The sequence below is a fragment of the Biomphalaria glabrata genome, chromosome 7 (genome assembly GCF_947242115.1).
Source record: "Biomphalaria glabrata chromosome 7, xgBioGlab47.1, whole genome shotgun sequence".
NCBI lineage: Eukaryota > Metazoa > Mollusca > Gastropoda > Planorbidae > Biomphalaria > Biomphalaria glabrata.
This window is the reverse complement of record NC_074717.1, coordinates 48,269,629-48,297,347: the sequence shown is the minus strand read 5'-3', so window position 1 is coordinate 48,297,347 and position 27,719 is coordinate 48,269,629. Positions and strand designations below refer to the sequence as shown.

General features: G+C 35.0%; 1 protein-coding gene and 1 long non-coding RNA gene across 2 annotated transcripts; both read right to left on the bottom strand.

Annotated features, from left to right (window-relative positions):
• Window positions 1-754: 754 nt before the first annotated feature.
• On the bottom strand, window positions 755-6,143 carry LOC129927165 (galactocerebrosidase-like; the record flags this gene model as incomplete). Its single annotated transcript, XM_056034409.1, has 3 exons — window positions 755-1,762; window positions 3,277-3,350; window positions 5,999-6,143. Coding segments are annotated over 3 exons (393 nt in total), but the record flags the coding sequence as incomplete, so codon positions are not given.
• An 836-nt stretch (window positions 6,144-6,979) lies between these two features.
• On the bottom strand, window positions 6,980-16,162 carry LOC129927418 (uncharacterized). Its single transcript, XR_008779030.1, has 5 exons — window positions 15,789-16,162; window positions 13,287-13,447; window positions 12,456-12,635; window positions 10,709-10,814; window positions 6,980-7,417 (listed from the first exon to the last, which is right to left on the bottom strand). It is a non-coding gene; the product is annotated as an uncharacterized LOC129927418 (long non-coding RNA).
• Between the last annotated feature and the right edge of the window lie 11,557 nt (window positions 16,163-27,719).

Genomic DNA, 27,719 nt, shown 5'->3' with positions numbered 1-27,719 from the left:
TGTTGAATAAAAAGTTGCATTACATTTTACAATTTTAAGTGAAGAAATAAAAAAAAATGATTTAGAAAAGAGGACCATTGCAGTTCTAGTCAAGACATTGAATGCAAAAAGTGATCACTTATTTCAAGGAAGAGGTAATGAAAAACTGGGTAAAATTTTTAATTATCTTTAAATAGGAGAATCACAGAAGACTGAGTCCATGTTTTGACTTTCATATATAGATTTATGGATTTCAAATATTTACACTTTTCTTTAGAGTAAACTGTTCTGGTATTCGTCATACATCCAAGTTTGTGCTAGTTGTGCGCCAGACAAAAGAAATGTTTGCTTTACATGTTTTGGCTGTACCTGCAGAGTTGAGGATAACTAAATTCCAAGTACAAACCTCCTGCAAGATGACCTGGATGTCATTGGGCAGAGTATGAACTCTGGACCATTGAGAACTCTGATCAACAGTCCAGCGTGCATACTGCTACGTTACAACCAGGCAGCTATCCAATGTTTATGATCAAAGTTAATATGATTAAAATAGATGCTTCCATAGAGTGGTTTCAAGAAAAAGAAATGTAATGATTTCTGTGACATATCCAAGTAGAACATTAAAGTTAAAAAAAAGTAAAAATAGGCTTACAGATGATCATAGTTTATAAGTGCGGAAAGAAACAATTTAATTTAAGAATCTATATTTATGAACTAACTAAAACACAACAGATATGTAAGCATAAATAAATAAAAATGTTAATTTGAAAACATCAACAGTGCAACAATTTTATTAATTTTTTTTACAATTGTAAAATAATATAGAAAATACAATAGACTTGCATATAGGAACACTGGACCAAACACAGTGATGTTTCCTACATTTTGTGACTTTACCATCACAAAAGAGATACAAGACACCAATAGTAAAGACAAACAACACAAATAATCTTTTGTTCCCCGGCAATCAAATTATTAAATAGAAACAAATAAATAAATTTAAGTGATTTTAAAAATGGCCTCAAAGATTATGCAGACACCTTGTTTTCACATTTGGAAAGATTGCAATCTAAATGGGAACAAACTGATACCAGAAAATGAAAATCACTGATTACAAAACACTAGTATATATGTTTAAATATTGATAATCACTGAATGCAATTACATTAGAAAAACGTTTAATATATACAGAATGGAATGTTCTTAATACCTTTTAACAAAACTAACTACAGCCAAACCTAGTTGTATTAGATTTCATAAGAATAAATTGTTAAATATTTTTAAAGTATTGACAAAACCATCATAAGAAAATCAACATACAATTTTCATGTGTCACATTACTTCTCTCCCAGATATTCATTCATGTTAGCTTTAATTCTTACAGGCCTAAGTTAAGTTAGGTGTTAAGATGTAGGTGAGATCTCAATTGCTATTTAATTGTGTTGGGCTGTAAAAAAGTATTCAAAATTTTAACCAGTCAATATTTAGAATTTTATAAAACCTAATCAATTTCCATAAAAAAATTGTAGAGCTTGGCAGTGACTGTACAAAGATTTAAAAGTGAGACTTTGATAGAAATAAATTAAGCTATACTAATTATGTTACTATTTTACAAGCATTGCATAATCTTCAAGCCACTTGTCACTGAATCTAATACAAGATTATGAAAATTAGCCAAGCCATAGCTGTCTGTGCCAATAGCTGCTAAGCCAGATACTGGAGAGGTGGGAATAGTTGCATTGAATAATATAACTCCATCCAGAGCTCCAAGTGCACTTGAACCCTGAAAAAAATTTTTTTTTTAAAATAGAGTTATAATCCTGGTGGTGACAAAGATGGGGGTAGTGGTGTGTGTGTTTTCAGCCGATGCAAAATGCCCCAGGCCAGCGCTAGACGAGCGGTCAACCAGGATGAGTTGTGACGGTCACCTGAGAAGAGTGTCAAACATTGCGGTTTGGGCAGGATCAGTGTTCTGAATCGAACTCAGGCCAGTCACAAGAGATGTGACTCACTCAAGAGTCATGTGATTAACGGAATCCGGTTCTAGAATGCCATTAGAGACCCTATATGAAGAACAAAGGTACCAGAGTTGACTCAGTCACAAATTCTCGATCTACCATTCAGTACATTACGACAGAGCTCAACAAAGTACAGCGAAGCCAGCAGAGGTCTTGCTACAACAGTACAGATTTGATACAGCAGTTCAGATGTCCATGACAGAACATTTTACAGTCAGTGTTATGTGTTGCCGATTGTACAGTATTAGCTGTGTTGTGATTTGTTGGACATTTAAGTTTTTGGAGACCTGAGTTGTCAAGTGCAGTTGCAAAGAACCTGAATAGTGAGATTTGTTACAATAGGTACATTTCAATTACATATCACAGATTTGATCATTTAAAGATTTCTTCTAAAAAGAAAATAATTTGATTTTAAAATGATAAGTTTACATATTTTTTTTAGTATGTCAATGCAAGTTATGTTCATCGAATCTTTGTTCTAGCTCTATTTAATAACAAACTTTATGAAACAATAAAAAAACTGTTTTTCTATGCTCTTTATGAATGTATGTTGGCCAGCTCTCATTAATATATAGAAGAGTGGCTATGCAGGCTTTGTACACTAGCATTTTGGTTGGTGTGGTCAGTTGTTTATTTTACCCAAATACAATTAGAGACTTTTTCCAATTCTTTTTGTCACCTCAAGGTCTAAATTTAGGTTGCTGGCAATAAATCATCCCAGGTAAGTAAATGCCTGAACAATCGGATGTGATTTCTGATGCTTATAGTAGGTATTTCTGAGATGTGACAGAATTTCAACGATAACACACAGCTGTTAAGTAATTAGAATGTAGAGTTAAGACTAAATTTATTTTTGTATGATGATTTTTTGCTTTTATACTCAATGATGAGTAATGACTCTCCAAAATTTCTCCTTTCTTTAACCTTTGCTCTCAAAATTCCCCTTTTCAAAAAGAACTCTTTTTGTGAAAAAAAAATCACTAAAAGACATTGTAGACCAATATATAACGGTCTAATTGTGGTATGTTACAGTTTTTCTTTCTTTCTTTTAAATTGAATAAGGCACTAAATGCCATAGCGTTAAGTTAGATGTTAGAGAAAATAGCTAATGGCACGAGCTGAGATTATTTCCCCTTTTTAACCTATTATGTGTCTATAACTATAGTAAAAATCAAATAGGAGAAAAAATAATTAAGACTAAAATGAACTGCCTGACCTAAAACATTTAGTGACTTACATAAAACATTTAGAGACTGACAAACGACAGTCATTTACTGACCTGAACTAACAAAGACAAAGTGTGCCATCCAGCTGAAATTTGCACTGAACCTTGTTGAGTGATCTTGGTTCTAGCTATAGAGTAAATTATAAATTATTCTTGGTAAAATATTAGATACTAAAAATATGGCACATGCCAGACTCTAGTTTGGAAGACTAGCACTTTCTTACTAAGCCACTGTGTTCCCAGTATAATTTTAATTAGTAAATTTATTTAATAGTTCTTTTTTCTTCTATATCAGTTTATACAAAGATTTTGGAGGGGTAATATCAGATTCTTAAGAAATACACACATGTTAGTGCACTGTTATTGCAAAAGATTAAGACTGAATGATATGGATGATCTAAGAATTCAGAATCTTGAGAATGAGTGCTGAAAGGGTTAAAATATGGCTAAGTATACAATACTAGAATAAAACCAAAGAGTTGGACAAACTATTCATAATTTGACTTTTGGGGTATGACAAATTGAGCATGCAAACAGGGTTAGCCAGATGAGAAAATGTAAAATTAGACCAGTCTATCTCCTAAAGCACAAATAATGACTAGTTTTTGACTATACTGACTGAGGAACTTTGCTTTTTGACATCTCCATGATGCAAAAGGGTCAGAATATGAGGACAAATATTTCATAATAAGCCATTTATATTAACTCAATAGCTACTAAGCCCATACCTAAACAGTATCTCTCAAAATACTAAGCAAAGGGTGATAACCCCAAAACAGAAATAGATTGACTTTAAAAAATATATTTAAAAAAAACATTAAACAACATCTATTAATAAAAAAAAAAATACTTCTAAAAAAGAGAGAAATGGATGGCCTTTCTTCTTCTTCTTCTAGCCAGCTTTATTGCTGCTGAGCTGTGAGCTCTTTCAGCTCGTATGGATTTTTCGTTAAATTCCTTGGCATTTAGTGTAGGCTGGGTGTTTCCTCAGGCTTTTTTACAATATATAAATATATAGTCCCCGCATTTTAAGGGAGTTTTCGGTCTTGGCAATTTTCTCCAATACTGACACAAAAGGAAACATCTAGGTCTGAAGACTGTAACTGGAATATCCATGGGACAAGGTGGGGTTGGCCAATGGTCCATTCTACGCCATCCATAGAGCTCTCCAAATTGAACTTTTCTGAGTAGAAAGCTTAAAGTGGACTGTGCCCTGGGTATGCTCTGTGGAATCGTCACATCCTGGATCCAGGCCCCTTCACGATATCACATTCACCAGATTTAGAAAAAAACCACTTCATGTTGGGTTTATGTCTAGTATTAGAATGTAGTGAGACAAGGACCTCCGTCTGGTGTAGTGCAATCCAGACCTCTGTCAAAAAGCACCTAGAGGGGGGGAAGGTCCACTATTATTCACTTAGTGAAATGCAAGTGGAAAGGCAGTGGGGTTATTTATTTCTCTTGGTCATTTCCAAGCCCCGATACCCACACGGGGGAGTATCGCCACAGAGTGGAGGTTTGGAGTCAGAGTTTTCCTTCTCCTAGATGGGTTGCGTTATTTAGGCTGACGTGCCCCATCAACACGAAGCTAAACTGGTTTTGAGGCGCCAGTGTTCCGCCTTTCATCCCTTCTCCTGTCAGTTTGTAAGAACAGGTTCCGCCGGATTTTTTAGAAAATCACACGTGAAGGCCAGGAGCTGGATTTGACTGTCAGAGGCATTTAGAGACGCAAGCCATGGGAGCATTTCTTGGAAAGTGGGTGCTTATCCCCACTTTCACCCCCGGCATTGACAGTCCTTTGGAACCCGGATGGCCTTTAAAATGATGTATAACTTGGTATAACTAGGTTTTACAAGATTAAAACAATAAAAACAACAGGTAAAGACAACAACTTGTTCGAGTGCCTGATTTTTTGAAGACAGGTGGACCTCCACACCTCAATCAGATCTGTTATTACTGGTACCCTCTAACATTTACTCAAAGACCAGTAATGTTTATAAGTAGGAATTTAGTAGGCCTATACAATAAACATTATGCTTATATATACATATAAAATCTGTATATGTCTCGAGTATTTACTGACTTACACTGGGTGCGCATGAGGCCCTTAGTTGCCTGAACATGGCATCATGCTGATGTGGTTCTGCATGTGTCTCAAATTTCATTACTTCTAGCATGACGAAGTAAAATTAATCTAATCATTGTCCAAACCATTGCTGTGTACACCCCCAACTAGATCTATTTCATCAAACGTTTTCATGTGGTAAAAAAAAATGGTCAAAATATAAGTCAAAGAAGTTGAAGATTCATTGACACTAGATCTAGACTAGATCTAATGTTTACTTCACTCTCTCTCTCTCTCTCAGAATCGAACTAGATCTAAGTCTAAATTTAGAGCTAAATTTCATGATCAATGTCTTTATCAATTTCAACTTCATTATTAGCTGTATTTAGTGTATTATTTGCAATAATGGGTCTAAAAATTGAAAGGTCATTGAGAAAATGACCTGCACAGCTAAGGAAAATAAAAAAAAATCACCAAACTTTGACGGCCCATAGAAACTGAAGCGAAAGACATAAAATTATCAGCTTTTTTAACAAAACAATCTATATTTCTACTTTTTAAAAAACCTAGCCAGCTCAAAATAACACCATGCATTACACAGGAAAACAAGAGCTACACAAGTCATGCTGTGTGTGTGCTGTGGTGGGCGCATTAGTAGCGAGTGGGGGCATTTGGACGCATTAGTAGCGAGTGGGGTCTTTGTTTACTTACCAAAATCATTCCTTAAGTTGATACATGCCACTTTGAAGTATATATAAATAATGCCTTGAGCTTTAAAGGCATCACATCCACCTAGATCCACTCTGGCAGCTATCAAAAACTCCACTAGTAAAATTGAAGGTGGAGATACAGAAATTTATTTCAGAATATCATACCTATAAAATAGAAGAATGTCTATTGCATTAATATAAAAAATAAAGTTAAGTAACTAAATATATTACAAAATGCATTTTCTAGTGTGTGAAATGGACAGCTTACATGGATAATCATGAAATCAGAAAGGCTAATTTAGCACATTGCAATGACTTAGTGAGGAGATTTAAGTTGTTTTAGTGAGTTTAACTTTTTATATTAGAGATATTTTAAAAAAAGAATGCTTAAATGTGTAATAATTAGTAAACTTTATCATTAAAATTTTATATTCAATGCTTTGAGTCAGTTTATGGAATAGGCTTGCAACAGTAATAACCAAGCCAGATAAATAAAATCTATGACTTTGCCCTCATTGCATTATACAATCATATTTAAATAATGAGCAATGTATTATATTTTTATAAAGTCTTACATACTAGAACAAAAGTTTGGGTTTCCAAAGTATTGCAAAAAAAATTATTCAGTTTCTATATACAAGGTGGCCCAAGAGTAGGTTTACAGGTTTACCACCCCAAACTACAGCCTAGTGTTTTTTTATATACTATACTACATAAACTACTATTTGTTTATCAATCATACTACTGCTACAAGTGTTGATATTTACTTGCTACACTACTTGCTATTATTTACAACAGATACTAGTATTTGACCTATTGTATCTTTCATCATTTCATGCCTTGTTCTAACTAAATACATTGTAATAAGAATTAAAGTAACACTGTAGAGAAACCTAAAACAAGGCTTTATTAAGCTAGAATGACACATGAACTGATGAAAGATAATAAGACAATAACACATTAAAACACATTCTCACAATGTTACACCAACATAAACAAGTATCAACTATTTTATCACAATGTAGCTATCATAGCTATCATGTTTACCATTAAAACTGATAATTTATACTCTGAGGAATGTTTTTATTGGTATTACTAAGCAAGTAGCTTCAACCATATGAAAGGTAGTTTAATAACTGTAAACTTACTTTTGGGTCACCCTGTATATCAACATCTGTAACAAGTCTTTCTGTAAAGCTTGCTAACCTGCTATTTCTATTATGTTTGGCTTTTATAGTAATCACTTACCAAGTATAAGAACCAACAACACTAATTGATTTGTTATGCAGATCAGAATCCCACCAAGCTACTGTATTCTCTAGAACCATTTGTCTAATAAACTTTGTTTGACCATCACTAAGTACTTCATGGGAGCCTGTCTGCTGGGCAAGATTGAATGGCTCCTGGTACTGTGGATAACCTAAACAAACATAGAAACAGTTTTAGAGTTATGTAAAGCTTGATAGTATTAAAGATAGTAATGAAGTTTGCATTACAAATTATGTTAGAAGGGGAAATCTAGCTAGAACTAATACTGTTTCTCATATTATGGGGTGCAAAGGCACTCAGTTTATGTTTCAAGGGACAAAAAGTATTTTTATTGTAATCATAATGCTTTAATGATTCTCTACAAACACTGAAAATAGATTGATGTAGCTAATTCAAGAGCATGTATCCCTTATGCCCTCCTACTGGACACCTGGTTATAAGTAACTGTACAAATGTTTTGGTAGTCACACTTCTTTGACATAGAGTGAAGGAAGTAAATGGAAGTGAAGTTCCAAACAAAAACTCAAGTAGCTGTGTTAAGAATACAATACTATTGTGGATCTTTCTTCTAGAAATATACAAGTCATGATGAGAACAAAAGAGGAGTTTGGTAAATTTTGAGATAGAATATACTCTGTAGGGGCGCACAGGGGCTGGAGCCGGATACCTAAGAGTCTTGTAAATAGCTTGTATTGCTGAACATTTTACAAAACTGTTAAATAATATACTTATATTTGTTGGTATTATTTTCTTTTCCTTTTATATACCTTATTGTTTTAAACTCTGTTACTGATTGATTTATTAAAGATTAACAGTATTTATAAACAGAAATTAATCTGTGTAACATGAGCGTGTCTGTGTGTATGTATGAGGCCACCAACCATAAAGGCTGTGTGTTGGAGAGTCAATGTAAAATATGTTAGTATATATTTAAATATTTACTAATGTAAATCTCTCATCTGGCTTGAATGGTGGTTGGATGTATGTGTTCAAGAATTTCTGACCAACAACTGGTCATCAGATTTGTAATTTTTAGTCCAAAGACTGATTCTGGTTCTGGCTTTAAGGGCTTAATACTGATAGCTGTTAGTTAATAGTTGGAATCTTAAGCGTAGTAGGTCATATATTTATTCATACATTTGCGGCAAACGATATTTTATTAACAGCAGGAACATCCATTATACCTACTTATAACCTGAGCCTTAAATGTTGCGAAGCATAGATTTAATTGTAGTCTGTAGGCCTACTATTGATATCTATGTTTAAATCTACTGTTATAAAGATCTAAGAGAATTAGGAAAACCAACTATAGAAGAAGAAAAAACTCATCCACACCCTCCCTACCAAAAAAAAACATAAATAGACTTTGTGTTCGACTGATTGTAGCAACCTGGTTAGATAGACGTAGTGAGCCTACACATGTAGTCCTAGTGTAGTGGGTATACATGATTGTGTTGACCCTCATGCGTTTTTTCCTTGGGCATACGCAATAGTGTTTAGTGTGCAGGCAAAAAAAAGATAATACATTGGCATGGTCAGTCAAGCATATAGATAAATTATATCCGTACCTTAGTTAGAGAGGTCAAGTGTTTCTTAACATTCCAGCATATTTTTTTCTTTGTTTGCTAGATCTAATTGTGGTGCTTTAGATCAATTTATTTTCTGCGATGTTAAATTTTACTGTAAGGTTTTCCTTTATATATTAAGTCAATAGAATTAAACAATGAAATTAGCTTTCTTTCTAAAGGTTTTAATACAAGGAAAAAAAATACATACACGCACACATGCACATATTTGTTTTATTTTATTGTGCAATGAATGTGTATTCAGCGCAAATGACATTTCTCTCCAAGTAAACAAACTTAGTGTCATCATCTAGTGACCTCTAAACAGTGTCAATGTTTCTCAACAATCTGCATTAATCCATTCTGGCTTAAGAATGGTAAATGTCTATCAATACATTGTCATGGATTAAACAAATAAGAAGTTGGGGGTGTTGAGTGTCTCTTGAGCCCTCCCTTTAAAGATACCCCTGGTCAGTGTCTGTTTGCCTTGTAGTCCAGCCTCCTAATTGAGACTTAACTCAAAGTAAACAAACTTATTACTCGGCCAATAGTATAAAAGGTGTAGCTTGTGGTCCAGACCCTTGATTGACAACCTATCTCATAATAACCAAACTCATACCAGATTAACCTTATAAAGATTTGGCTTGTAGTCCCCCCCCTTAATAAAAATTCTTCTCCAAGTAAACAAACTCAGTTTCCTCATAAGATGTGACCTCTAGAGAGTGTCAACACGTTGACATCTGGCTTAATGTGGTCAGCTGTGAACTCTGTGAACTCAATGTTATGGACTAAAGAAACAAAAGGAGGTGGGGGTTGCTCATCTCTACCTCTGGAGATATACCTGCATATCTAGACAGATATGACGTAGTAAAGAAATATTACATGTTTACTTGACCACTCATAGGCCAAGACAAGCTTTTAAAAAGTGCCAGACATCGCTGCTATGTATGTAATGCGAATTTTTAATGTAAAATTTTATTTCTTTTTAGATTAACACGCCTTGTCTTTGTACTAAAAAATATTTGATGCATAGTCATAGTTTTAAAAACCAATTCTTTTATTTGAAACAAATACGTTAATGTATTTCAGAACTGACATTATTAAATCATGTCCACTTTTTGGATATTGGTATATTTTTATTAACATGGAGATTTAGTTTAAACTTCTTGTTGGACATCGTTTATCAGCGTCGACTACCATTATATTGTTTGCCTTCCGCCTGTGTTGTTTCAATATTTAAGTGTTACCTTCGTTTGGCGTATCTGGAAAAGACAGCGTGGAGGGGCCTAACAATATTAATAGAAATACTGGTGTAGCTTTTACTATCCGGTAGAACAAAAACATGTGAATGCGGGATGGCGGAACATGTGAGCCTTTTTTTGATGATTTTGTGAGACGGTTCCGCATAATGCAGGATGGTAGGCATGTCTGTATAAAGCAAACATCCAACAAAACAAATAAAGTAAACATGGAACAGTGGAACACTGAACTGTCAACAGTTTTCTAACAGGATGTACAACAGAATTACACTGAACTATGTTGATCAAACAGTTGGTACTCATTTCTTACATATCACATTTTTTTTCTTCCTCTTGAGATATTCAAAATAAATAAAGAGATCAAGTTTAAACCAAGGGTCAGAATGTGAGTCTAATAATCAATCAACAAAACCTTTTTTCTAACTAATTAGAGTGTGGGATGTGTGGCTGAGTGGGATAAACCAATGAGATACCTACATCAAGAGAGCTTGAGTTCAAATTCACACTCTAGCTGAGCCGAGTTTGTTAAGCGCCTAAAGGTATCATGGAAAACTTCTCTCAGTTACCCCCTTCCCCCCTGTCTATGATGCTAGACAAATAATTTAAATTAAATCATACCATTGACGACTGGATTGGTTTTCAAAACTGAATTTGCCAAAAGTTTTCTTGATAAGTTAGAGTGCTGTTCCCTTGTCACACTCATGTAGAAACAAATGTCCAAAGACTTGACAAGAAAACATTAAGAGAAATATCAATACTAGAAATAAATTATATAGGTAATAATACATAATGAATGTGTATGCTGAAATTTATAATGAGTGAATATTCACCCCCTCAATATGATATTAATTGATGTTGAGACTTATTGTTAAGATGAACAAAGAAACTACATAATCCCCTGTTATTGATATGTACATAATTTATTTAGGTTATTATTACTTCATACCACCTACGTATTTCTAAAGGAACTATGTTAAAACATTAATCTTATCAAATAAATACAAGAATACCAAACACATAGATGCCCAAGAATGGACAAGTAAAACAAAACCTTACCAAGGAGTACCAAAAAACAACAACCTTGGAAACATATAACATATTGTTACGTATTTCTGAATCTTCTGGCTAGATGTACTAGTAGACACACAAATAAAAACACTGCAAAGAACTTGACGACTAAACTCTCAGCTTCATATAACTTTATTGACTAATAACTCTAACAATTTGTTACTGTAACATGTAGCGTAGAAGACTGTACAATATCTGTCAGTTTACAGTTAGCTATACTTCGTTGCAATGCATCTCTTCACTTCGTTGCAATTCTTCTCTTCTCAACTTGCATCGAGCCGTATTCCGCAGAACAGACCAACGACACACTTCCCAGTGTCGCTCCAGGTCTCCTAAAGCTGAACCAAGTCGTACTCAAGTCTACCGAATCAGAGCCGCACACGTCTTACATCGACTGTATCGACTGTAACGGCTCAAGTCCACTGTAGTTCGCTGTATAGACTTTAACGACAGTAGTCCACTCCAGTTAACTCTACCCTAGTTAACTTGCATCGAGTCGTACACATTTCTCTTCCACAGAGCCGCACACGTCTTACATCGTCTGTATCGACTGTAACGGCTCACTCACGACTCCATACGACTCACTTTAACATTAACTCTCTGGCTTATATAGAGTCCCTAATCGCTTGTCCAAAGTTGCACAAACACGGCTAGTATCCTCTGAAATAACACGTGAGGAAACGTCACATCCTGTCTTTGTTTATACATGTAGATTCCAGAAAACATCGGCTGCAGTGTCATCAAGTTGGGGTCACACGTAGTGACCTCTATCTGTCACTGTTCATTAGTAACTGTCCCCCTACTTAGATCTGTTCGTCCCCTGGAACAACACGTGAGGGCACGTCACATCCTGTCTTTGTTTGTACATGTAGATTCCAGAGGACACTCGCTGCTGTGTCATCTTGCCGGGGTCATACGTTGACCTCTACCTATCACTGTTCATTTGTAACAATATGTAACAGCACTGGGGTCCACATTTTATGAGAGAAATTAGTGAATTATATAAACAAAATAAGGGATTGTAACAAGCAGGGCAATAACCAGTAACCCCAGAAACAGCCTTTATATATGTAATAAGTTTGCATCATTCAGTTTCGAAGTGAGACTGCAATTTGTGTGGTCAGTTAACCAGGAGATTATTGCAAGCTTTATTTAAAGACCAATGTCTGAGTACCACTCATGGAATCAAATGTTCAGACAGTCTTACGTACATTAGGTTGAGTGAAGAAACATGAAGTCAATCTTAAAAAGAAATTTAAAACAAAAATCTAACATAAAATGGAAAACAAAATCTTACAGTCTGTGCTTTGTCTTGTGTTAAACGAACAGCCAAAAGATGAAAGCAAAAGCTTCATGACACCACATCAGGTCCACATCTTTTAGTACTCATCCCTTGATGTATATGACTCTATTACACCACTAGTAGATGACTTGCTTTCTGGTTTCCAACTCACAGGAACACAGCAGAATTACATCTCTATTTTTGAAAAAAAAAAGGTATATAAGGCTAAGCATTCTGATAGCTGAATGAAACATTTTTAAGTTTCTTGGGTTAAATTTTTTCTTTACAACTAATCAAGTTTTCAGTCCAATTTCTTTTGAAATATGGACAATCTTCTGTACAATGACTCCCAAGCTGAGGCCACCTCATCCCATCTGTAGCAGTTTTGTTATTTTATGAGAGGCTTAAAGTACACTTTGTCATCAGTGTATAAATAACAATGAGATGCCCCTGTACCTTAGAGAACTGATTACTCCATATGTCCCCCAGAGAGCCCTGCGCTCAATGGACTCAATGCTTTTAGTGGTGCAACGTTTCTCCCTCAAAAGCCACAGTCTGCGGGATTTTTCAGTGCACGGACCAAAGGTTTGGAACTCACTCCCCATTGATCTCAGACAGACAACATGCTATACCACTTTAAAGAAGAACATTAAGACCTACTTGTTTAAAATTTTTTTAGATTAGTTTTTTATTGTAATTGTCGTGTTTGTGTTTGTAATGTTATTACAGCACCTTGAGCCTACATTTTGTTTGTTAACAGCACTTTATAAATAAATTATTATTATTACAACTCTGTTAAAGTTCTATTTATTATACACTGGTTGTATGTTTAAGCAATGGCCTTACCTCTAAGTTAGAATTACCATAAAACTCATTCAGGAACTCTATCAGACTGTCAGGGGCTAAGGTTGTAGCACAGACAATTACATGCTTCTTGTTGTTAGATAGACACAGACTGTAGTCTTTACCTCAGTCAACTCTTTGTATGTGGATAAGATTTCCTGAATCTAGAATGGCAAGAAATGATTTATAACATTGTATTTCAATGAACCAGTTAGAAGAAATGACTTAAAATGTTTAATTTTAATTAGCATGTTTATAGTAAAGTACCCCTTTTCAGATCTTGTGATTTATGAGGACAGATGATGTTAAGGTCATTTGTTTCTTTGACCTGTGGTTAACAAGGGTGTCATGAAAACAGAAAAAAGCAAACACCACTTATGCTTTCCCCAACCTATATCTTATTTTATATATGAGTGTTTCTCCAGTACTGGTGACAAATAGGTATTGGTTCACTATAAAGTCTATAACTAAAAAAATTCGAATAAAAATGTCACTATTTTCTTTTCATTGCAATTAGAAATGGTTAATTTATAAATTGTGATATTTTGAGATTGAAAATCTAATAGTGGAATTTTGTAGAATTGTAGAAAATGTGTGAAAAAGTACATAAAATGGCCTCTTTTGATGTAACACGGAACACCTGTGTTAGGTTGAAGTAATATTAGCTGTCTTTTTATGTAAGAAAAAAGAATTTCAAATGTCTACATCAGGTTTTTGTTTTTCTTATGTTACCCAGATGACTTTACCTCTTCCTAGGATTAAGAGAATATTTTTTTGGTTGGCTAAGTCTATGCTAATGAGCCCGGCAATACTTATTCTGTTTTATTTGATTCATAAGCCAAGTTGTTTTATTTTATACAACAAAAATAATAGGGTGTTTGAATTAAATTACAATTTTCTTACCCAAGACAGACAGCCAGTTTTGGACATCAATGTTAATGATCTTATATTATATTTGTTTGTTTGTTGTTATTTTTTTATAGAGAATAAATGGGCAAATGTTTGTAGTGAGCTGGTACATTGAATGTAGTTAAATGCCTAGATCTAGACCTACTAGATAGATTTATAGAGAGAATATAGAGGATTCAGCTATTTAGGCAAGAATGGCTATCCTAACCTGTACTATTCTACAAAAGATCATCTATATTAGAAATGTATTAAATTAATAAACAAAAAACAAAAATTTAGTTAATATTAATGCCTAATATAGAGACTGACTGAAATAAATTATATGGTCTCCGGAATAAAATAATGTGAGTCAAATTTGTCTGCATTAAATGAAAACACATGGCCTCTTTGCCCTTAAATATAATAACAAATATAGGTTAGGGGTACAAATATAAGTAGTCATCCTTATTCTCCTTAAACTTAAACTAAAGAAGATTTTGATACTTATTTCTTTTCTAAGTCAAACCATTGTCAAATAATGCGCTGTCAAAATCAAACTTTGAAATTTTGGCCTATAGGTGTCCGAATAGCATAAACTACTCTAGATCTAGATTATAATAGATCTATTATAATTTATTATTATATAAAATATATTACTATAGATCTAGAAAATCACAATAGTCATTATTATCATAATCATTATACTATGACTATCTCACACTATCTGTCTATACTATTATCTGAGTATAGTCACTATAGACTAGTTACTAGACTATACTTAATCATAATACTAAAATAGTATGACTATCTCACACTATCTGAGTATCTGTCTATACTATTTGTCTGACAATACCGTCACTATAGTCACTATAGACTAGTCACTAGACTAAACTTATTAAAATACTACTATTTTATACTATATTTTTTTCATACTAAATAAAATTATAATATAGTTAATGGACCTCATTCACCAATCGTAAACAAACAACATTTAACCACGTGATTATCTATATCTTCTATACAAAGTACATGTCATCCATAGTGGCTGTCACCTGATACATATTTTTTATTGTTTTATCAATATTATGCCGTGGCTAAATGTGTTTATTTACGATTGGTGAATGAGGTCCATTAATATTATTTATACTATATTTTTATATTATATAATTATAATAATATAAGTTATATAGTAAATTATTATAGTATTAAATTATAGTTACACTACTAACTAGTTATAGATCTAGACAATATAGTCATCTAGTCAGTAGATCTATGTTATACACATTATAAATAGTATTATACCATTTAGTCAGTTTAGTATAGATTTCTATAGATCTAGATCTATAATCTATTCAATCTAATCAATCTCTAGAGATCTATACATTATTATATTATACTAATTATAAATCTAGTTTATATTAACCTTTTCACCACTAAACAGTTGTCAGAAACTATCTATCCCTAAGACAGGCTAAGAGAAGGGATATATATAACTCTGTATCAGATATTTAAAAAAAATCAATTTTATGACTAAATTCACAGGAAAAAAATAATTAGATCTAATAAAACATAGCAAAAATGTCAAAAACATTCTTTTTATAATAGAAAAAAATAGACCTAGGGTTCACGTTCAGCATCATTGAATGATATTATGATGATCATTCACCGATTCCATTCATCATCTGTATGATGTATCATCATCATGTTTAAAGTCATAAATAGGCCTGCAGAGCTCAAAAACATTAAAATATCACGTCATATAATTTAGATTATTTTAGATTAGATTTAGAAGACTAGATCTAGTTGCCTTCCAATCTCCCGTTTCACTAAATCTATTCTAACATATATTCAATACTGGATCTACTCAGTCTATTAATTTAACTCCTTAAGTATTACTCATTAGTCATTAGTAACACTGACACTAAAACTCTGAGTAAAACTATCACAATGATTTCAAAGAACAGTTAAAACAATACAAATCACTGTTATCTGAATCAATAAGGTCTTTTACATGTTGATCTGAATATAATTTAGATCTACAAGTTTTAGAGGATCGACCCATTTCCAAACAAGATAAACAACAACAAAAAAAAAGACGACTTTCTGTAATATTAAAACCACGTTAAAGGAAGTAAACCGTGAACTCTTCTGCAAGCGGAAATCACGTAGATTTAGAATATAAGCATTTAAAATTATTAACCAAGAATAGGAACGAAACAAAGATGTTTAACTGCACCGACGACAATGTTGACGCTTAATCGGCTTTTACAAAAATGACCGACGCTATTATCGTTGCTTGGGAGATAAAGAGCTAGATCTAGAATCTAGATCTATAATTCTATATAGACTAGACCAGCGGTTCTCAACCTTTTTAGCTCCTCGACCCCCTAATCCAATTTTAAACTAGACGGCGACCCCAACCATACAATCTTTTTCGTTCATTGGCTGAGGTAAATGTGATTTACCTGATTAGATCATCTCCATAGAAATATTTCATTCCGCAATGGCGTTACGATGCAATTAATCGACAGTAATTTCGGTTGTTGAAAAAGTATACTGCAACAACAAAGATGAGGTCCGCAACAAATATTTTCAAATAATAATTATAAAAGTGAAAAGAAAGAAGTAACTACCAATAAAAATCACGTCTACTTTCATTGATGATACATTCACTTAAGTGTTATTCGTATCTCCTGGCTATTTGTCAGTGTTCTTAGATCTATCTCTATTACTCCCACTTTTTATTTTATTAATACTTGACGATCGTTTCATTATTTGTCCAGTAATAATATAATCTGAATGATTTTCCAAACCTACGTCATCTAAAAGTATAAATGTATTTCGACTATAGAACACATATGCTTGTTACAACACGTTAGAGCAGGGGTTCTCAACCTGTGGGGGGTCGATTGACCATTTGCCAGGGGTCGCCTAAGACCATCGAAAATATGGATTGTTATCGTCTACTATTGCTGTATGTGTGGGGGAGGGGGGGGTCGCGGCAGAGTGGGGGATTGTAAAAAGGGGTCGCCGAACTTAAAAGGTTGAGAACCGCTGCGTTAGAGACACACAGAAATATATTTAAAAAAAAAAAACAACTAGCGATGAAAATAGCCCCCCACCCAAAAAAAAATTATCTTAGGCGACCCCTCGCAAATAGTCATTCGACACCCAAAGGGGATGATTTAGCTCTAGATTTAGACATACAATACATCTAGATTAAACTTCATTAAATGTAGCATTTGGCTCTGGATCTAGATTCTAAGAACATATCTAAATCTAGTATTATAGTATCTAGACTACTATAAATAGACTATATATCTAATCTAGATCTACGTATAGATTATAGTCTATATTAAGTATTTAGATCTAGATAATCCCGCCATCCCCTAGGCCTAGGCATTCGAGGACACATCAGTTTACCTGGTTGACCTAAAAACAAAACATGGGCTGTTCTATCTTACTCTAAGTATCTATAATCTATATAGTCTATATATATTAAACACAGTCAGTGTCTGACAAAAGAATAAGGCCCCAAAGTCAGTACTGAATATTTTTCCGGAGGGGGGCTAAAAAGCTATGATAGCTTGTGAACTGTGTTACCTATACATCTAAATCTAGATAAATTTCGCCTTCTCCAAGCCACCTGGATGACCAAAAAAAAAAACGTATCTTCGAGCACGCTCAGTGTCTGTCGCACACATATACAAAAAGCATCAACGTACCAGCATGCTTAGTGTTTGTGACCTCATTAACGGCTTGACCTTAGCTACTTGGTCGATCAATAATTGGCTCCTCCCACTAACATCATTGTTGTCAATAAAACTAGAGCAATGTTTTGGGGCTGTGTAGATGGCCTGGTTTATACCTGTGTGTTGCGCTTTCACTGAACTTTTTCTAGTGTGTCTTGACTTGGTCTGATGGCTGTGCGTGGATTGAGTCTTGAGATTTGTTACTTTACACTGAAAATGTGTGAATGTTGGAAAGTGGAATTGTGTAAGGAGAAAGGGGGTGTAAACAGAATAATAGAGTGACTTATTGTGTTTGAGTGTATTATTTTATCCATTTGTAATGACATTATTATCTGTTTCAAAGGAGTGTCTTTGCAACACATTGCGCTTTATGGCAATATATATATATTGAGAGAGAGAGAGAGAGAGCTGTGCTGGTAGGAGGTGCTAACAAAGGGGAAATGCGTGATCATTTTTTTTTCAAGGACACAAAGTTTTTTTTTATTCGAATTTTATTTTTAAAATCAGTAATAATTATACAGTTTAAGAATAAATAATTATCTTAGCGCGGTATTACTGATAGCTTATATTAGAATAGTCACTAGTAGAACTTAAATTTACAAAAATCCTACACACACGTAACTGCTGCACGCTAGATCCATTTTGTCAAAAATAGGGCGGGGTAAGACACATTTGACCTGTGTAAAAGTGTTGGCCTCCTTCAGTCGTACAACGACTAAGGTTATTCTCGCAGAACACTTTTTCATGTATATAACTGTGGAGCCCTATTGTGGAGAGACACTCCAGTCCACATTTTACGCAAGTTAAGGTGGCATATTTCGCTTTGTTGGTCTATCTAGATGAGCCGGACATTTTCGTATAGCACGCTTTTTTTTCCAGAGCTGAGGTCCATGATTTTTCACTATCCATACATTTCTTGGTCACCATCTCTCTCCACGTAGTACGTTCTAGGGCTATGTCTTCCCAGTATCAATTTTCACTGTTTTGAGGTCCCGTTTTATCTTATTTTATATAATACAGACGTTACTTCAAAAAAAAGAAGATGATTACGTCATACACATCATGCATTAAGTCATGCATATTAACCAATGACCTAAATTCTGCCAAGTCACTGGTTTTCCTGGCTAGCTCAGGCAACCGTTTTATTACATCCATATCTAGATTTTTCCTTGACAAATGTTATTTGTTCGCTACTCAATACAAGGCAGTCTTTTCATCATTTATAGCAACTAGTCAACGTATCGAGACATCGACTATACACGCTAGGCCTATCTGACCAATCCAACACACTAATGGTCTACTGTCCAACTTTTAGTGTTCAGTTTAGAGCAGAGAGGGAGGGATGTGGATGAAAGTGTTACATTTTTTCCCTAGGGCTGATTACCCGAATGCTCTGAGCATATAACTGTCTGTGTAGATCAATAAATCTAGATATCAATACGGCAAACTATAGGATCTATAGGCCAACGCTTTCGAACCATCTGTCAAATGTTTAGGCCTATCTATAATATATCTGTTTAAGTTGAAACTATAAAAACAAAGATTCTCCTGTTAGTAACAAAGTATAGTTTGGTGCTAATTAATTACTTAAAACCTCTAAATATTTTGTGGGAGGGATTGCGAGCCGATTTATTAATAAAGAATCCTGACAAAGACCGCGAACAAATACCAAGAATTTAGCGGAGTTGCTTTACAAGATTCACCAACCCCACTTTTAATTATTTTTTTTTTACACTCGCCTTGTAATTGTTTTAACTGCATTCTTCTTTCAAGCAACATTTCCTCCACTACTGCTAGCAAGCACTTATATAAACGCACTTTGTTGTGTTTCATATTATCGTTTAATATTTTTGTATAGTTCCTTAAAATAGACACAATTTCTCTGCGAATCAAAAACGTCGGGTCAACCCACACATACTTAAATTAAGAGCATGGTTCCACCCGAGTGGCTAAGAAGACTGCCCACAATGCAGATAGAAGTTGACTGTGTCACATTTGATGTCAAGGACACAAGGCGGGAGAGAAAATTTCCGAAACTTAAAAAGCTGATTAGTCCCTTTTGAATCTTTTGGAAACGTATAATTACCACAGAATGAAAACCAAGAATAAAGAATCGAGATGCCCCAATTTGTTTGACATGCTGATATTCGATTTAATGTTCGGTTCGGTCGGATCTAAAGTTCGGTTTCAAGTTTAGTTGGATTTTATGAAATTAAGCTATAGCAAAACTAAGTAATTGGGTTCAATGCAATTTATTTGTTAAAAAACTTGAAACTTCACACATACAATGATAAAACAAAACAAAAAAAAAACAACAACTAGCTATATCAAACCCGAAATATTCAAATTGCTGCAGTCAAATTACACATAGGATCGAAGCAGTAAAAGGGTTGACTATTGAAATAAAGTAGCTAATTAGTCTACTGTCAGTTTATCAATCAGGGCTGCATGTTGTATTTGAGAAATATCACTATTTTTATGTTTCAGGCTTAGATTAAGCCTTCGCTCACTGATTGTCAATGTACATTGAAAATACACTTCCACTGGCAGTAGGCCTATTTATGGCAGGAAGGGTTAGGTTTCAGCAATCAACTCAAGAAAACATTAAGATAGGGTGAATTGATATAAGCTATGTAAGAACACTTACAGTTACAAATGATGATACATAAATAAAGTAAGCTTAAAATAGTTTCTCAATTTTTTGAGATGACAAAATAGTTTTAATCGACTTTGATTTGTTTTGCCTTAAAAAAAAAGTGGTTTATTGTGCTGTTATTCATAGTATGCGAATAGTAGAATATATGCATCTGTTTGGAACCCCTCAACTCAAAGAAAGTGAATAAACTGTAACAGACACAAAATAGAGCAGCGGGATTCATAACAAACGAATATTCTTGTTTGATTAGACAACACCTTTTGTAAAATCGCTAAATTTAGAAACCTTTAGGATAGAAGACTTAAAAGTAAGTGCTTTCCTTGTGCCAGGGGCGGACTGGCTTTAAGGGCAAACGGGCAAATGTCCGGTGGGCCGGCACCAAATGGGCCGGTCTGGTCGAGAGCCGGGTATGGGGCCTTTATATGTTACCCGGACCTCGACCCAGGCAAGCTGTCAGGCGCATGCGGCCTCGCTGAAGTACGGCGGTTATCACAGCATTACGCCATATAGGGGGAAAACTCCGTAAAAAAGGAAACCATTGCGACTTCTGTTGTAACGGTTACCGATTCTAGATCCTGCCCACACACACACCGAAAAAATCTTGACTACAACATGCTATTTGTGGGCCGGTTTATATGGTAATGCCCTGGCCGATTTTGATACCCAGTCCACCCCTGCCTTGTGCTATTAGAGCATTGAATGGGTTATTTGAGTCAGCCAGGAAAACCAATGACTTGGCAGAATTCAAGTCATTGGATAACATGCATGACTAGATTGACACGCGTAAGATGTAATCATCATCTTTCTTTTTAAGTGGCGTCAGTAATTTATAAGATGAGAATCAATGCCATCGTCAGAATCTTTTGCTCTCTTTGTAATGCAAATAATTTTCGAATTTATGTCTCGTGTCAATAATGTACTATAATAGAACAATAAGCATTTCACCGAGTGATTGATTGCCTAACTTTTAACTACTAATAAATTAATAATATACGTTAAAATACAAGAAAAGTAATATTTTTTTCCCCACATTCAAAAAGGTGCCGGTACGCCGTATCGATGCCTTCCGTCACAAAAAAGCCCTGCGTATATAGATCTGTATATATATTGCTTTATATAGGCCTATACATAGAAAGAGAGACAGACATTTATACAGTATTATTATTTTTTTCATTATTTGTAAGTTGTCTTTTTTATATTGACTTAGGCCTACATTTTTTAATAGATCTTTTCATGAAGTTGGATATTCATGTCATTTCTTTTTTAGCTTCTAAGAAAAAGAATCTTACCTTTGCGTAATAAATAATCCAAACTTTGCCTGTAATACCCGTATGATTATAATAATCCAATCTGTTGAAGAATCTAATTATTCCAATATCTGAACTTCACTGAAGCACATTTCTATAAAAAAAAAAGTAAATGATCGAAAAGAAATAAGTGCGCGCATGAACTGCAATAACACGTCTGCTTTCACTAAAAATAGGTCAAATTTTTTTCCCGTGTCTGAAACAATTCATGTAAAAATCAAGCTAACACATTAAGAAACCCGGCCAATACAATGTTTGGTATCTCTCGCATGAATGACCTTTATTGTAAATTTACTATAAATATAGAATCTACTACCAAAAAACTACTACTACTAGAATCTACTACCAAAACATCTGACACAGAGTGAGTACGCGATGGCGTGTGTAGGATACTATCTTGGATCGGATGCCTTCCAAGTTACTATTTTGAACCAACAGCATGAGTCTCAAAAGAAACAAATCAGATACAATGGTGACATATCAGCTTATTTCTCTGTAAAGAATGGCGTGAAGCATGGCTGTATACTTGCTCCAAAGACTCCAACCATCTTTCGTCTTACCAAAAGATTGCCTTTGGCATACGGTCGTCCCCCGTACGATATACATGCCCTGCCCAACGTTGCTGTCAAACTATTATAAGCAATCCCTCTATCATGTCCATATCGCATTCACAAGAACATCGCTGCTTGTGATGCGGTCTTGCGGCTCTTGCCAGCGTATGTTCCTGGAGGAGCGCAGACGTCATTGGGAAAAGCGTTCAAGAAGTATCTGCTTTCTGTATAGTACCCATTTCTCCGATCTTTATAGAAGGGTAGGGAGAACCACTTCTTGGTAGACACTGATCTTTGTAGACAGCCAGGGCGATTTATTCCATTTCCGCCACACTCTCGCTTGGAGGCGTCCGAAAACATACAAAACATTGAAAAGGATCATTTTTTAAAAGACATAATAAATGAAAATATATAATGATTCTAATACATTGAGCACCAAAATGCCCGGTGTCAAAACGTTCTGCTTCGCACGAGCCGAGGAATAATACTAACAATAAAACTGCAGTAAAAAAAAACAACAACAACACACACACACACAGATGTGACGAAGGCAGGGCATTTTCTTGAAAAAGCAGCAAGCTGAAAATTATCGTTACAGCAACCTTACGCTTACTTAACAGACATGAATCCACATATTGGGCATTGGCCAGGGAATACCCGGCATTTTGCGAAGTGGCCGGCCAAAGTAGAATAAACAATTTTAGTTACAAGTGATCGAGTAATGACCACACACCTGAACTAGCCAGTTTTAATTTTGGCCGATATGCCTGTATTATTTTAGTTTTACAATTATTCGAGGGTGTGAGGTCCTTTACAGCTGGTACGCTAAGCTTTTTTTTTTTTTTTTTACTGTTGTTTTTGTTCAGTCCCTCCTAAATTTCGTGACATTTTGTTTTTCTATTCGCTGCTTCGCTTTTTTTTTTTTAATTTCGTTCTTTATCAAAAGGACACTTTTGTATTCGAGGGCATATTTTGAGTTGTAGGCATACAATATTTCAAGCTGTTATCGCTTGTTGGAGTATCTTTTGTTACCCCAGTTGTTGTTTTTTTTTTTTTGTTTTTTTTTTGGACTGGTGGAACTTCCCTAATAGCCTCAGAGCTGTAGCCTATCTGTGTTTATTATTCTATTTTCTATATTTTCATTCGTTGGCCTCCTTCAGTCGTAGAACGGTTCCACGACAATTCGTTCACTGACATTTCGTTCACCGACAAATCGTTCACGACTTTTCGTTCACGCGACTATTCGTTCACCAGACATTTCGTTCACCCGACAATTCGTTCACGCGACAATTCGCTCACGCGACTATTCGCTCACGCGACTATTCGCTCACGGACTATTCGCTCACGGATAACTTGTTCACCGACAACTTGTTCACCGACAGTTGGTTCACGACAAATCGTTCACGCGACAAATCGTTCACGCGACTATTCGTTCACGGCACGGACAAATTGTTCACAGACAAATCGTTCACTGGATAGTAACATATTGTTTATATTATATATTCTCGTCGCGTGTTTAATTTATTTACATTAAAACTTTTGTGGCTATTATTTCCAAGTGCAAAAAAATTCTAGAGATCAGGTCAAATCCGAGTTAATTTAATTTCGTTGTTGTTGTTGATATTTTGTTAATGAGGACAGTATGTGATAAAAATTATACTTAAAATAAAAAAAATAAAAATAAATAAGAGATCTTACAAGCTAGCTGAAAAATTTAAACGGGCCCTCACTTTACTATAGGTAACATTTTTACTTTCACCTTTAATATACCTTGACACCCCCCTCTTTTTTTTTCATCTACCGGGAATCTACCCATTCATCTGGATACTCTAGTTAACACCTAGTTGAGTGCTAGACAGACTGGCTCCTCTGGAAGTCATAAAACTTTATTGGACATTGCCTATACACATGTTCAATCTGTTAACATTGAAAATATCTACTAGACACTAGTATAGTACTTTCCATCAAGTTTAAAAGAAGTTTTATTTTATTTTTATTTTAGTTAACTTGTTTCTATATGTGACCACCCATTGGTAGACTAATTTGATTGCTTGGACTTCAATAACAAATTTATTGAAACAATTTTATTTTGTTCTATTAAAATTTATAACTTTTTGATAGGGAACCAAAATATTTCCTAGTGTTGTAAATGTAATTAGTTTTTTTTTTCTTAGATGTCTTAATTGATAAGTATTAACCTTAGATCTGTATCTAGTATGTGACGTTCAGAGTTGAACAGTGAAACCATATATTGTACCAAATCTAGTACCATTGTTAAAAATCTAAATTATGTCTCGTAAAAACACTGACAGGATTGTGGAAAAAATACTAGTGTGTCCGAGCTAGCCAAGAAAATTAGTAACCAGAAACCAGAAATTGAGTAATTGGTTAATATGCATGACTGAATGCATGACGCGTAGGACGTAATCATCTTCTTTTTTTTAAGAAACGTCTGTATTATATAAGATAAGATTTGTTTTTGTTAATAAAATATCAATAAAATGGGTATGTTAATTAAACATCTGGACCGCTATTAAGAAGATAAGCAAATATGGGTAGGGCGAACAAGACTACAAGAGTGTAAAAGAAGGCCTACATGTTGAAAGTAAAAATGTTACCTATAGTAAAGTGAGGTCCCATTTAAATGTTTCAGCTTGCTTGTAAGATCTCTTTTTTCTTTTAAGTATAATTTTTTATCACATACTGTCCTCATTAACAAAATATTAATAACAAACAAACAAAAAAATTAACAAAGAATTTCGGATCAGGCCCGATCTCTGGCAATTTTTTGTTTTTTGAAATATCCAGTGAACAATTTGTCTGTGAACAATTTGTCTGTGAACGAATTGTTAGTGAACGATTAGTCGCGTGAACGATTTGTCGTGAACCAATTGTCGGTGAACAAGTTGTCGGTGAACAAGTTGTCTGTGAGCGAATAGTCCGTGAGCGATATGTCGCGTGAACGAATAGTCGCGTGAGCGAATAGTCGCGTGAACGAATTGTCGGGTGAACGAAATGTCTGGTGAACGAATAGTCGCGTGAACGAAAAGTCGTGAACGATTTGTCGGTGAACGAAATGTCAGTGAACGAATTGTCGTGTCCCCGTCGTAGAACGACTATGATTCATCTCAGAGCACACTTCCTCATGTGGCTGTGGAGCCCTACTTTGGAGAGACACTTCCGTCCACAGATAGCGCAGGTTAAGGTGCCTTTTGCTTCGGTGGTAGAGGAGCTGGCCGTTTTTTCGGATTGTACGTTTTTCTCCCTGAGCTGAGACCCATGTACTTTCACTGTCCATAGCTTTCTTGGTCACTGTCTCTCTCTCCATCTGTTGCGGTCCAGAGCTATGTCTTCCCAATTGTCAGTATTGATGTTCACTGATTTGAGGTCACGTTTTATTACATCTATGTAACGGAGGTGGGGGCGACCAGTTTTTCTTGTGCCAGTCGCGAGTTGACCATACAGGATGACTTTCGAGATGCGCTTGTCCTCCATCCGGCGAACATGTCCAAGCCAGCGCAAACTGCGTTGTCTGAGGGCTGTAAAGATGCTGCGAATACCTGATCACGCAAGGATCTCAGTATTGCACACTTTTTCTTTCCATGTAACATTCAAGATCCTACGGAGACATCTCAAATGGAAGGAGTTCAGTTTTCTCTCTTGCTTTGCGTAGGTGGTCCATGATTCACTGCCATACAGCAGTGTACTCATAACGCATGCCTTGTAGACTTCCATTTTGGTCACCGTAGTTAGCTTATTGTTTTCCCAAAGTCTTGGTCTGAGTCTAGCGAAGGTCGAGGCAGCCTTTCCTATGCGTTTTTTTTATCTCCTCTTCTAGAGACAGGTCATCTTTAATTGTGGATCCCAGATAGCAGAATTCATTTACGGCGTCCAGCTATATTTAAGCTTATCGATTTGTGTGTCGACACCCTGGTCATTGGAGTCCGTCATATTGAGGTCTGCAAAGCGTCCTATATTTGTGCCTCAAATTTATTCAGGCTATTCAGGGGTCTTTCAATGTATTAGTTTAATGTAAATTGTATCCTCGTAGATCCTTGTTTTTGTTACCTTTTGTGTGTGTGTGTGTGTGTAAGTTGAAGGTCATTATAACAAGGTCAGAGTCGCTTCCAAAGTCAGCTCCACGAAAACTTCTTGTATGAATGCTTGACTAAAACGCTAGCGCAGAACCTACAGATAAGATTTGTGTTAGTGGAGCCAGGAGGTCCTACGCAGGACTTTTGTGGAGATATCTACCTTCTACAAGTTTCATTACAGATCTATTTGAGAAGACAATATACACTATAAACGCTTACGTACAGTAGCTCATACACATATGTGATTCAATGTAGTTAAGACTGTCCAATTAAGCTTGTCGCAGTTAGTAATGTTGTTGAGTATTTTTGTAAATATGAACACAATCAAATAGGCGATGACGTCATTCGTTGTATTAATATTTTATGTATTTTTTTTTTCCTTGTCGCATAGTCTTGTTGTGACGTAATTTATCAGCTCTTATTTTGAGAGCATTTTCGTCATATTGTAATTGATAGACAAGTTGTACTTTTTTTTTGTGGTCCTGAATGATTCATGTCTTTTTTACTACTGGCCAGCCTGAGCAAACTGCCTTGGATTTTAGCCTATTAATTCTTGTTAGGACTATTTGACCCCTGTTTAGGGTGAGTTGTATTTTATATTGTACGATACTCTTTGAACGGATTCGTTCGTCTTTGTACTTTTAGACGTTGGAATCTGTTATTTATTTCAATAGGGTTTCACTGTTTTATTTTTTATTTATTTCATCGTTGGTTCAATACTGTGGATTCTGATACTACCCTGAACATTGTTTTCAGCATCTTTAATTGTCTGTATTGTTGGTTGGTAGTTAACGACAGTCCTTGTATGCTGCTATCATGATTTATGTTCGTAGACAGTTTCTATAGTACCTATTACAGAGATGAATCCATAGATTATCATAAGTTGACCTATTACAGAGACGAATTCATAGATTATCATAAGTTATGAAACTGTGATGTTGTTGACGTCAATGTTATCAAGCAACATAATATAAGATCTTTAAACCTTTACCTATCACTTAGTCTAATTGACCGTTGGGGCACCATGCAAGATTCGTCGACCTTCTTTCTCCATTCCTCTCTGACTTTTGCCCAGATTAGGCGTTTAGTCGAATCTAGGCTTTTTAAAAATCTATTTTCTAGAGTATGACTCATGTTGCACTGACTAAAACTGACTTGAACTTTTTTTGTTTAGTATCCTACATTTTC